This window comes from Quercus suber, unplaced genomic scaffold (assembly GCF_002906115.3).
Source record: "Quercus suber isolate HL8 unplaced genomic scaffold, Cork oak 2.0 scaffold_50, whole genome shotgun sequence".
Classification (NCBI taxonomy): domain Eukaryota; kingdom Viridiplantae; phylum Streptophyta; class Magnoliopsida; order Fagales; family Fagaceae; genus Quercus; species Quercus suber.
Genome location: NW_027069515.1, coordinates 14289 through 27857, shown reverse-complemented (window position 1 = coordinate 27857; position 13569 = coordinate 14289). Strand labels below are relative to the sequence as shown.

The window sequence follows — 13569 nt, the reverse complement described above, 5'->3', positions numbered from 1 at the left end:
GTGACCATGCTTACTAGTCTATGATCCTTATTAAAGGCACGCGTAATAGTATGGAGGAATCTTGAAAATATATTTTGTTATTGGGCCTGCACTGGAATTCTGAGTCCCCAGTAAAACCCAAGAAATTTTGGTTTTCCAAATACCCAATCACCTTCATGTCCAATTCCTTTAATTTAATTGTTTATGATTTAATTGGAATATGACTTCCATATGTTATTTTGCAGATTTTGGAATTTTGAATTTGTCATGGGTAGCCAACCACATGTGCTAGTCATACCATTTCCAGCACAGGGCCATGTTGCCCCACTTATGAAGTTGTCACACCAGATTGTTGATCATGGGATCAAGGTCACATTTGTTACCACTGAGTTCATAAATGCAAGATTAACAACTACAATGCCAGTGCATAGCCCGATGAGGCTAGTTTCACTCCCGGACGGTCTAGAACCCGAGGATGATCAAATTGATACTCTTAAACTGATAAATAGTTTTCAAGAAATTAAGCCAAATCATTTCAAGGACTTGATTGAGAAAATTAACGAATCTGCTGATGATCGGATAATTTGTGTTATTACTGATGTAGCAGTTGCATGGGCATTTGATGTTGTTGAGAAGATGGGAATTCAAAGTGCTGCATTTTGGCCTGCTGGACCAGCAAACTTGGCCCTTGTATTCCATATCCCAAAGCTTATTGAGGATGGAATTATAGATACTCAAGGTAATAACTAACTAGAATTCTTGACACCTCCTAGTCTCTCCATTTCACTTGAATGAAGAAAGTTCATTCACTATTAAAATTTTATTTTAAATGATGAGAAGAAAAATGGAAAAGAAGTTAAGGTTCACATGAAGGTTATTTTTAAATTAAACAATTGATACATGATATGGTACTTTGTTTGGTTTTGATAAAAATAATATGATGACCTTGTAGGAACTCCAATAAAAAATGACTTGATTTGGCTGTCAAAGGAAATCCCTGCATGGAAAAGCTCAGAGTTTCCATGGAGCTTCCCAGGAGAATCATGGATGCAGAACATTTTTTTTCAATATGTTTTCAAGATGAACCATTCTGTCAAACTATGCAAATGGCTTCTCTGCAACTCATTCTATGAACTTGACTCGTTGGCCTTAAATTTAATTCCTGGGATCATACCTGTTGGTCCATTACTTTCGGTCAATCAATTGGAAAATCATATTGGAAGCTTTTGGCCTGAGAATTCAACTTGCCTAAGTTGGCTTGATAAACAACCTGTGGGTTCAGTCATTTATGCTTCCTTTGGTAGCACCTCAACCTTCAATCAACAACAATTTGATGAACTAGCACTTGGACTTGAACTCACAGGCCTCCCATTTTTGTGGGTTATTCGGTTAGATATCGCCAATGAAGCACTTTCCGAATTCTTGGATGGGATTAGATCGAGAATAGCTGATAGTGGAAAGATTGTTGGTTAGGCACCTCAAGAGCAGGTGCTAGCTCACCCTTCTACTGCATGTTTTATAAGTCATTGTGGATGGAATTCAACCTTGGAGGGAATAAGAATGGGAATCCCATTTCTATGTTGGCCTTACTTTACAAATCAATTCCAAAATAAGAGTTACATATGTGATTTTTGGAAGGTTGGTTTAGGGTTGAACCCAGATGAAAATGGGATTATCACAAGGCAAGAAATCAACACAAAGATTAAACTTTTGATCATTGATGATGGTATAAAAACAAATGCATTGAAGCTTAAGGAAATGGCTAAAAAGAGTGTTACTGAAGGTGGATCTTCTTTTAAGAATTTTGAAAGCTTTATTGAACAAATAAAGCATTAAGATGTTTTTAGAATGTTTCTGTTTTATTGTTTCTATGTCCTTCGAAGTATGCAATTTCATTCAAGCTTGCAAAAAAAATAAATAAATAAAGTTGCGAAAATGGAATCATTAACAGCAACTAGCCTTTGTTTTTCCAACTCATGAATCTCAATTGCATACTTGTATCATATCATATATTATATTATTATGTAATAAAAATTGTGTTTGAAGCATTAGTCATTTTTGTAATTGAAGTTAATAAAAATCCTGAGAGAATTACATCAAAGAATTCTGCAGGAAGAAGTCCAATGAAATATAAATAGCGTTATTTTTTTCAATGATGATTGCAACAGTCATATTTTTATGTATTGGCATATTCGAGATCAAAGCGCGCTTTATATGCAATTGAGTCTTAGTTTCTAATGTACTTAAGGATAACATATTTTTCACCAACAAGTGGTATTATTGAAAACACAAGATTACTCAAAAAAACTGCTCAAGAAAAGTTGAATTGCTGGTCTCAATACCCATTGATATATCGAGAATAAATGAATCTTGATATCTCTCGATCTATCAAGCCTTGCGGAAACTAAACATTAAATTCTGTTTTCAGCCCATAATGACTTGACCTTCTAGGAATTCTTGCACTAGGGTTCCAAAACATTTATATATAAATATATATATATATATATATATATAAACATAATTTATATTCGTCATCATAGAGACAAAGAGATACATGCATAACTAGAGTTGTTGTGACATCTGTTTTCCAAAACATTTATATATAAATATATATATATATATATATATATAAACATAATTTATATTCGTCATCATAGAGACAAAGAGATACATGCATAACTAGAGTTGTTGTGACATCTGTGCACCTAAGATTTTGTACCTAGCTACTATTGATTCATCCAAATGTGGATTAAAGAACTCTACAAAGTTACAAAAATCAAAAGGATCAGCTGTGGATACAACAAAGGCATCAAGTGCAAGGAGTTTATATCAGGAGATTTAGTATTGAGGAAAGTCTTGGGGAACACCAGAGATCCTACCCTGGGAAAACTAGGACCTAATTGGGAGGGGCCATATTGAGTTACATCTATCGTGGGGACAAGGGCATATCAGCTAAAGGACCTAGATGAAAGACCTATAGCTAGGCCATGAAATGTATCTAACTTAAAAAAGTATTACTTTTGATTGATATATAGAAGACTGTACATTATCCATGTTTACTACTATTAAGTTTGGAGAATAACGATAGACATCAAGAAGGCCCAAGCCACGACGTTCAGATTATGGTGCAGAAAAACAAACCTTGTGGTACTAGACCTTGTCTTTGTCTCAGGTAGGTCTTACACTGAATTTTCTGTCTTAGCCTGACTCTAAAGTTACTAACATAAAAGGAAATTGAGACTTTAAAAAAAAAAAAAAATTTTAAAAAACACCGTGGTACGACCTTGTCTTTGCCTCAAGTAGGTCTTAAGTTGAATTTTCTGCCTTAGCTTGACTTCAAGGTCACTAACAGAAAAGCAAGTTAAGACTTTAAATAAATAAATAAATAAATAAACCTGTGGTACTAGACCCTATCTTTGCCTCGGGTAGGTCTTAAGTTGAATTTTCTACCTTAGCCTGACTCTAAGGTCACTAACAGAAAAGGAAATTAAGACTTAAAAAAAAATGGTGCTAACCAATCCCACAAAGCTAAACTTTTTTTTTTTCTCTACTTTCATTAAAACAAACTTCCTACCTTAGTGAAATTCCAAAACTAAAGGAGGAAACAGGATTACAAAACAATGAAGAATGAAAATAAACACTCTAGAGATACAGGAATGCAATATGTATGTGTGTATATATATATATATATGGAAGAAAAATAGTCTGAATTACAAAATTAACCTTCTAGACGGGGCATATAAAAATAGAAATAAAAGAAAAGTAAAGCTGGGATCTAAGAAGCTTTAAGCCGCCTTCCACAAGACGGCTCCTCTTCAGAACTGGCCAAATCACCCGCCACTGGGTTAACTGCAGGTGGAACCTTGGCCTCCCTCATCAAGGACTCATCATTGATAATAGCTTGGATCTTGAGGTTTGGGACTATTATCAATTCAACCGGGATTAGGATGCTATCATCCTGCCTCAAAGTAGAGGAAGCCTCTACCTGCATCTTGTTTAAGGTCAGGCCCACCCTTTGGTGAAGTAAACTTGAAGATTCTACTGCACTGCAGGCTTCACTGAGATAATGTAATTAGTCTGGCCTTGGTAATATGTAGCTTGAATCTTCTCGTCGTCCATAGCAACAAAGGCCTTCAGCTCGACCTCCTTTTCTTCTAACTTCTCTTTAGCTTCCTGGAGCTCTTTCTCCAAAGCTTCTTTCCTCTCAGTTATATCCATGGTATTCTCCTCAGCGTCAAAGTGAAGCTTCTCTGACTCGAATACTTTGTTTATCACATCTGAGCTTTTGCTGAGGAGATCCTTGTTGTCCATAGCCAACTCCTCTAACTTGGACTTAGTAGTCAAGAACCTTTTCTCCACCACTATGGAACATTGATAACCCTGCAAGATAATACTTAAAAGTAGAAATTAACTTATGAAATAAGAAAGAAAAGTAAAGAGGTGTTTTTTTGGGGGGGGGGGGGGGTACTTACCATAATCGCTTCCCTCTTCATGTTGAGGAGGAAGGAGTGGTCATCCTACTTCTTCTATTGGTTCTTGTCTTCGGGAAGTAGTACTCGACCCACACATTCAGCAATGAGGTCCCCGCGCCCTATCTCCAAGGCCTAACTCTGTCAGTTACAAGAAAGGGCTCCCTGTCTACTGCAAAGGACATTGTGTAAGCTAGGGCTCCTTGAGTTTGGACGGGGGCATCAGCCCCCACAGGAGGATAGTCTTCCGGGTCAAGGATCGTCACCCCGGGACAAGAACTCCCCTCTCTCCCCTTCGCCCTTTTTGCCCACCTCACGGCCCGTGGGATGGAGTAGTTGACATGTGAACAACTGAAGTCACCACAGGGGTAACTAGGGCTTGAACTTGAAGAGCAGAAGAATCCTAGGCTTGAGGAGAAGGGGGCGAGCCCAGAATTTGGTTAAGAGTGACTCGAGTCCATTGGTAAGACATTTCTTCCGAAGTATCTTTTGCGAGAACAGTGGTAGGGAGTTTGGGCACTTGAATCCTAGTAAAGGGATCTTAAGAGGGGAAATTACCCATATTTCTTCTTCTTCTTTGGCACAAGCAGTCGATAGGAACAACTACCATAACCCCTAACTGCTGCCAGGTTTAAAGGAGGTGGAGAATTGCTACGTCGTCTTCCTTCATCCTTTCACGCTCTTTCAAACGGGGATAGAACGTACCCCTTTACTCGGACGTCAATGTAAACGAGTAAAGGGTGATTCTGTGTGATTGCCCTTCCCACGTTCTGAAAACTTTAGTATACGAGGGTATACCTACCGATAAGATACGCGGCCCAAAGTTACCCGTCTAAGTGAGGGTATATGGGAGATCTCAGCAGCCTATTTAAATCTATGGAGTTGATCAACTACCTTCTCTTTTTAAACATGTGGTCATCTATAAAGATAAAGGAGCAATATAGAAATTAGTCAGGAAGATAATATTGAACAAACTGTGTTAACACATACATATGAAACGATAAAATAAAGATAAAAGAAAGAAGCTCCTAAAAATCCTACCCACGGTTGTGGGACAATGGATTCCATCGAGATACCAATTCCCCGAGACGATCAAATAATCTCCTTCTTTCTCTTTGTTGAAATCCAGAAGGCCCGATATGAGTCTTACTTCCTCGTGTCGGATTTTGAAATAAAATCCCGAGGATTTACTATCTTGGAAGCTATATATATAGTTAAAATCACGCTCATTAAATTAAGGCCAAGTCTCTTATTNCTACAAAATTGTTTATTTATATTATCAAAAAATTATGAATAACAATTTGATATCTTATAAACTTATTTACAAACTCACAAAATCAAATCTCGAGTCCATATAAATATCCATATAAATATATTTAAACATTTAAAGATATAAACATATAATATTATATATACTTTAATTGAGTTTTATACTCACAAACTTGTTAATAATTGCATAATTAAGTTTGAATTCAATTTGTCTAATAGTTGAGCCTAAACTTAAGCTTGAGTTTGTGTTAATTGCTAAATAAGTGAATATAAACAATTTTTTTTCTTACCCCCAAGGCAAGCCCGAGCTATTTGGACAACTCGATTCATTTACAATCCTAAACTTAGACCATCAATAATACGGTTCACTTTAGGTTGAATAAAACTTGGGTAGATGGTTTTAAATCTCACAAGATCTCACAATCTTAAAATATTGGTCATTTGTTCAAATATCAAGATGTATTAGCCTAGTTATTAAAAAAAAAAAAAAAAATCTGAAATATAGGTTTAACACAAAATGATTATGTTAGAAATTTAGACCCCTTACAACACAATGGGATTAACCTAGTTTATTTAGTCAAGTGATTAACTTAGTCAAATTATGCAAATCTAGGTTAACACAATCAAGTAATCATATCAAAAATATAAAGCAGCGGAAATATAAAAGACACAATGATATGATCACCTAGGAAAACCAAACCGGTAAAAAACCTATGGAGGATTTGACCTAGCTATCCTCAAGGTAAACCTGAATCCATTATACGAAAGATTCGAAGTTCATACAAAAGGACTTACAAGCTCCCTGCTTGACTTCCTAATGCTACCCACCAGTAGAACTTACTGACACGACCACGTGTAAGCTCCGAATCCACAGACTTCTTCTTTCTTAGATTCTCCAATCAGCTACAAGCACCCACGCTTGTTATTCTTTAAGCTCCAATGGCAGCAACTTTGTTGGTCATCAAGATGTAGATAATCTCTACCTTGAAAACCCTAAGTTTATGTAAAGAAAAGCTCTTCAATGATCTCACAAGAGATTCACACAAACAGCAAAGTATGAGCAATAAAGACTTAGAGAGGTTTGGGTACAAAACCCTAGATCCAAAAGAGGCACTCTCTTCTCTCTCTCTCTCTCTCTCTCTCTCACTCTCTCACTCTCTCTCTCTCTCTCTCTCTCTCTCTAAAAAGCTCTAAAAAAACATGGCTTAGGGTTTCCTTTATATAGTGGGAGAATTAGATCTAAAACCCTAATCCTTAATGGGCTTAAGCTGCTGTTTGGGCCGACTTAAAATTCTGCAGATACGATTTTCGATTGATCGGCCTGTTCTTCGATCGATCGAACCAGGCAGAATATGAAGTCTTCTTCTTACAGCTTGTATGTTCTTGAAACTTGACTTGAATCACCTTGAGCATTGTCTAATAAAACCTATAGACCCTAAGATCTATATTTAGACAAGTTTGTGTTCACGATTTGCCAATTGTTCTAAACATTTAGAACCTAACAAACTTCCTCTTTGGCAATTCGTGACAAAACTTTCATACAAAATGAAATGCTCAAATACAAGAACAACCCAATACAATAAAATGCCCATAACAACAAATTCAACCTAACTACTATCCATCAGTTGCAAGTGTAGACAGCAGCTCAATTGAATCAACCTGTATATTTCCTAAAACACTAAACAAAACGCATAAACGCATGTGTGGAAAAAATACAAGTAAATCAAAATTAAATTCTTGACTTCACAAAACACAAAACAAAGACATATATCATGAATAACTCATAAATATAAATCAATGAGTAGTGAACAAGAAACAGAAATAAAAACATAAGTAAACTAACTCTCCCCCTAAGTTAGATACATCAAAAAGTTTTTATATTCTCCCCCTAAACAAAACAAACAGTCATCTATGTCTCCCCCTTTTTGTCATGTATTGACAAAGACTACCTAATCAAAAGGTAGACAGAAAACATACGCAATAGAGTAAGAGAAAATAGAGACAACTCCCCTTATGAAGAGCAATAACTCCCCCTAAGAACCACAAAGGTTAAAAAAAATTTCTCCCCCTATAAAAATAGGAAAAACAAAACAAGTTTTGGGAAAAACAGTTTTGGGGAAAAATAAAAGGGGGGGTATAAATAAAAAGACACAAACCAAGTTTTAAAAAAAAAAACTAAGTTGAGGATACACATGAAGAAAAAATATTCTCTCTTTCAATAAAATGCAAACATGGCACTATGTGACCCATAAACAGTTGCATGAGTAGAGAAAATATTTGCACATTGATTATCCATCATATCTTTTAAGAAAAAATTTCTGCAGTTCACACATAAGAAATAGCATATACTAGAATGTACAAAACTCAAAAATTAATCAATCAATTTTTAAATCAAGTTGAGTACCGAATTTAGCAAAGTGTATGCATGCTATGTATGAAAACAATGAGAAATATGACTGCAAAACTACAAGATGGATACAAAAATCAATGCAATGCATGTGAATCCTAAACACAAATAATGCATGAAAAAAATTTTGGTCAAAAACATAGAAACTGAAAATTTTTCAATTTCGATCGATCGAGAATTGATCGAACATCAATCGAGTCAGGTAGACTCAAACCAAAAATTTTAATCGCAATTTCAATTGATCGAAAAACAGGTTCGATCGATCGAAAGTCTGTAAAAATCAGATTTTTGAAAAACATAGCATTTTAATGCAGAAACTCTTTAAAGCACATTGTTTTATAAAAAAAATGCATGAGTATGAGACGAAAAGTTTTTCAAAAACACTTGAATTCAACTCAGATCTTCCAAAATCAAGATTTTCAATCAATTTGTCCTCAAAGCACAAACATTATACACATTTTGCATTAAAATCAAGGAAATTTTAATCTTGAATGGCCACAACAAGATCACACACAATAAAATGTACCAAGTTTAACAAAGAGTAACTTGTGTAGTGTGTGCAACTAGCAAAAACTTGAGATACATGTGAGGAGATATGTAAATAACAATCAATCATAAAGTCTACAAAATTTATCACATAGAATTTAAAAGAGACAATCACCTAAAGAGTTATATCATATAACTCTTACATCTCCTAGAACAAAAGCTTGCAATCATGTAAGTTTCTTGAATTTTGCCTCATAATATACACACCAATTTTAATTATGTGATTTGGCATCAAGCCTAATAGTACACACCAATTTTAAGCATTAAGCAATTAAACCGAGGTTACACCTTATGTTCTTTTTGTGCATGTGCTACACTTTCTCGAGCACAAAATCTTAAGATATGCACTAAGGTGTTCATGATTAGCTAGTGAACAGTGGTGAGATGGTTATTTATGCCTTTCTTAAAAGGTTCAAGTCCGACAGTCAAAGACATGTGACTTCAAGATCAAGACAAAGTGATCAAAAATTATAAACATCTTTCCCACATAACATGCACTACAAAGCTCAACTAGTAAAGTGCAATAAATAAGCTTATCAAAGCTAAACAAGGTACATAAACTTGTTATGTAAAGATAAGGTGGCCAACCTTGATTTCAAATCCAAGATCTATAACAAAACACAAAAATCTTTTTGGTTTAAAACAGATTTTATGACCAAAAACAAAAAGCACACATTATACTAAAAGAACAATGCAAATGCAATGCATGACAGTGCTTAACTTAAGCTATAGAGGGTACACAAATAAGAAATATCAATTTCTTAATTAATCCTTGAGTACATGTACAAACTAGTACATACTCACAAAATCAGAAATAGCTTAGCACAAACTATTCAAGTTTCTCCACAATGTCAAGCATATTCTAAATCAAGAAAGAGATATTATAACTCATGTAATCCTCAAGAAAAATAAAACAAGACTTAAAATAAAATATTTTTGTCTTTTTGAAAATTTTTCAATGTTTTTGGATTTCTTTTTTAATAAAAAAACTAAAATCAATAAAACAACCAAAAATAGGAAACAAAACATGTCCTCAATTAATTGAAAAAATTAAATAAGGGACAAGTTAGCAACACTCACCTTAAAGGATCTTTTCTCACCCATATAGCACGATTCTTCGGCTTAGTAGGTGAAAATCCATGAGAAGCAAAGTGTATTTGAGGGATCACACCAATTTTTTGAGAAATACTGAAATCCTGCAAATTCCTTTCACAAACCAACAAGCTCAAATTTTTCAAAAGAATATGAAACAATTTAGATGGACTTATGGAAGGAGAAATATCATCACATATCCTAGATTGACATATAGAATGCTTAAATTTTAACTTATGACAATTAGGACGAATGTGACCACGAACACCACAAAAGTGACAAACAGGAACAAATTTAGAAACATCAGTATTCCTAACAGCAAATCTAGTCTCAGATTTTGGTTTTTACCTTAACAAAGAACAGTTTGGCCTAATATGACCAACAACACCACAAAGGTGACAAGGAGGCACAAAAACAGATTTATTGTGCTCTCTAACAATAGGTTTAGACTTAGGTGTAGAAACTTCAGCGTCTACATCATAACTTTTACCTTTGTCTAACTTAGCAAAATAAACATTTTCTTTATTATTCCTCTTAAAATGAGGGATATAAACTTTCTCAGTTTTAGGCTTAAGAGAAACAGAAACACTTCTGTTATCAACAACAGGCTTGGTACTAGTCAAATTTTCAATTTTAGTTTTAAATTCAACTAACTCTTGTTCCAAACTTTTCATCTTCTCATCTTGAGAGGAAATTTGATTTCTCAAAAATTCATTTTTTTTATTAGATTCGTCTAATCTCACAATCAAATCCTCTTTTTCAAGATTAGCCAATTTTAACTATTCTTTAAATTTCTTAGCAATTTTCAAAGATTTAGGTAATTCCTTACGAAGAGTTTCAAAAGAATTAAAAAAATCAACAGAAACAATAGTGTCCTTTTTATTCAAAACATCACAAGCATCAATAAAATCAGCAGAAGCATGAGCAGAAACATGATCAGAAAGATACTTCAAATTATCCATAACAGCAGGGGTCAAGGATCAGCTCTTAGATCAAAAGATCTAAAACAGAAGAGCTACCTAATCTGATACCACTTGTTAGAAATTTAGACCCCTTAAAACACAATTGGATTAACCTAGTTTATTTAGTCGTGATTAACTTAGTCAAATTATGCAAATCTTGGTTAACACAATCAAATAATCATATCAAAAATATAAAGCAGTGAAAATATAAAAAACACAATGATATGATCACCCAGGAAAACCAAACAGGTAAAAAACCTAGGGAGGATTTGATCTAGCTATCCTCAAGGTAAACCTGAATCCACTATGCGAAAGGATCGAAATTCATACAAAAGGATTTACAAGCTCCCCGCTTGACTTCCTAATGCTACCCACCAGTAGAACTTACTAACACGACCACGTGCAAGCTTCGAATCCACGGACTCCTTCTTTCTTGGATTCTCCAATCAGCTACAAGCACCCACACTTGTTATTCTTTAAGTTCCAATGACAGCAACTTTGTTGATCATCAAGATGTAGATAATCTCTACTTTGAAAACCCTAAGTTTATGTAAAGGAAAGCTCCTCAATGATCTCACAAGAGATTCATACAAACAGCAAAGTATGAGCAACAAAGACCTAGAGAGGTCTGGGTACAAAACCCTAGATCCAAAAGAGGCACTCTTTTCTCTCTCTGTCTCTCTAAAAAGCTCTCAAAAACGTGGCTTAGGATTTCCTTTATATAGTGGGAGAATTAGATCTGAAACCCTAATCCTTAATGGGCTTAAGCTACTATTTGGGCCGACTTAAAATTCTACAGATACGATTTTCGATTGATCGAGCTTGTTCTTCGATCGATCGAACTAGGCAGAATATGAAGTCTTCTTCTTGCAGCTTGTATGTTCTTGAATCTTGACTTGAATCACCTTGAGCATTGTCTACTAAAACCTATAGACTCTAAGATCTATATCTAGACAAGTTTGTGTTCACAATTTGCCAATTATTCTAAACATTTAAAACCTATCAGATTATATAGATATTATTAAAAATATATATGAAAAGGGGGAAAATTTTAAAGATATCACTTATGTTGGAAAAATTTGCATAACATATAAAAATATATCAAATTAAGAAATATCAATTATCATGAAAAACCTCAGTCGGGCCTTGGCGAGATCTAAATCTCCTTGGGTTACTCCGAAATAGTCTATATTTCCTTTGTACCATATGATGTTGTTGGGCTTAGGGGTTGTATTAAATTATCAACATATTAATTTGTTAGGCTCTGGCCTCAGGGTTTGTATTAAATTATCTATATTTGAATTCAATTTGATATATTTTATTTCATTAGTTAATTATAAATTTGGTGAGATATGGGTTTCAGTTAAATCAATAGATAAATTTGTTTATCTTTGAATAAGGGATTTGAGTTTGAGTCTTGCCTACACTAAGAGCCAATTATTGTTTTTATCTATTGATAAAAAAAATAATTAATATTGAGGGGCACTGTATATTCCAATTCCACAATAATTATGAAGTATAATACTTACTCTAAAGCTATTTTTTTTTTTATAATAGTAATAATGGTGTTTGTCTCTAAAAAATTAAAAAAAGAAAAGTAATGATGTTATGTATAACTATTACATCTAAAATTATATTTTCTCAAAAAAAAAAAAACCATTTAAAATAATTTTTGCACTTTGAAAATTATTTAAATCAGTAATATTGTTAATCTACTTAGAGGATAAGGAAAAAATCAATCTAATTAAGCCGTGTGATGTGTCCTTGCTAACTTAAAAATATCCCACCAATAAAAATTATCTTTGCATTGTGAAATTTATTAAATATAGTAATATTGGTTATCTACTCAAAAAAAAAAAAAAATTCAGAGAACAAGAAATGAATCAATATTTTTAAAAATTATAATTTGATAGTTATAACTAGAATAGAGGAATTGAATTTTAAATGTTTTGGTTGGAAATACCAAGACATGACAGTTGAATCACAAAGCTTTTTAACACTGTAAAATCAATCTAATTAAGCCCCAACACTAATTAAAAGTACCATTGTAGGGGTGATAGGCCCAGGAGTACCTGTCTGTGTATATATTGGGCTAGAGGCCCAATCCGAGGACATTAAGTAATCCGAGGACGGGTAAACATCTTCCTAAGAATCAGTGTTAGTAAGTAAAGAGGTGAAGTCTGATCATGATCATCCAAGAAGGTGGCTCGAGGAGGAATGCTTCCTCGGCTGAGCAAAGCCGAGGTCAGAAGGTGCGGTCTGACATCAAGAGCAACATTTTGGACAATTCCACTAATGAGGATAAGTGTCAAGAAGGAATAGGACAGAGGAAGGCCATGAAATATCTAAAGGGAAATATGCTACTATCGCATTAAATACTTTGCAGCTAACTCTCTGGTCACATTTATGAAGAAGTAATACTTGAACAATATTTTTTAGTCTTACAGCTACTCCCTAAAAACTTCAAGAAGGTGCTAATGGGATAAGTATCAACACTAGCAATCTAGTTTACACATGGAGGGTAGAGATGAAGGAGAAGAATAGTATAAAATAGAAAGAAGACCCTAAGGAAAGGGGATCGAGAAATTAAGAGAAAAACACCGCAACAATCAAGAATTGAATTTGTAATCAAACTTGAGAAAAATATATGACAACTGATCTTGTTGGATTATGATGAGGACAATTTTCTTTAGATTAAACTAGTCTATCTTCATTTTCTTGTCATCTGAATCCACTTTGCTTGTTGTTTGACTCATTAAAGTCCAATTTTCCAACCCACTCTCTACAAATTCATTGTATTGGGCTCTTTGGGCCTAAACCCATCCATCCCTTGGGCTAGGGACCA

At 34.2% G+C, this 13569-nt stretch overlaps 1 protein-coding gene across 1 annotated transcript; it reads left to right on the top strand.

The window, feature by feature from the left end:
• The first annotated feature begins 244 nt into the window (after positions 1 to 244).
• LOC112040030 (UDP-glycosyltransferase 83A1-like) lies at positions 245 to 1848 on the top strand. The gene is made up of 2 exons (XM_065771907.1): positions 245 to 718; positions 932 to 1848. Exons 1-2 carry the CDS (start codon positions 247 to 249, stop codon positions 1450 to 1452), a joined length of 993 nt encoding a protein of 330 aa, XP_065627979.1. The 5' UTR covers positions 245 to 246; the 3' UTR covers positions 1453 to 1848.
• The last annotated feature ends 11721 nt before the right edge of the window (positions 1849 to 13569 follow it).

Coding starts and splice junctions, on each gene's coding strand:
- LOC112040030 (XM_065771907.1), top strand. CDS start 247: ATGGGTAGCCAACCACATGTGCTAGTCATACCATTTCCAGCACAGGGC. Junction 719..931: donor TGGAATTATAGATACTCAAG/GTAATAACTAAC, acceptor ATGACCTTGTAG/GAACTCCAATAAAAAATGAC.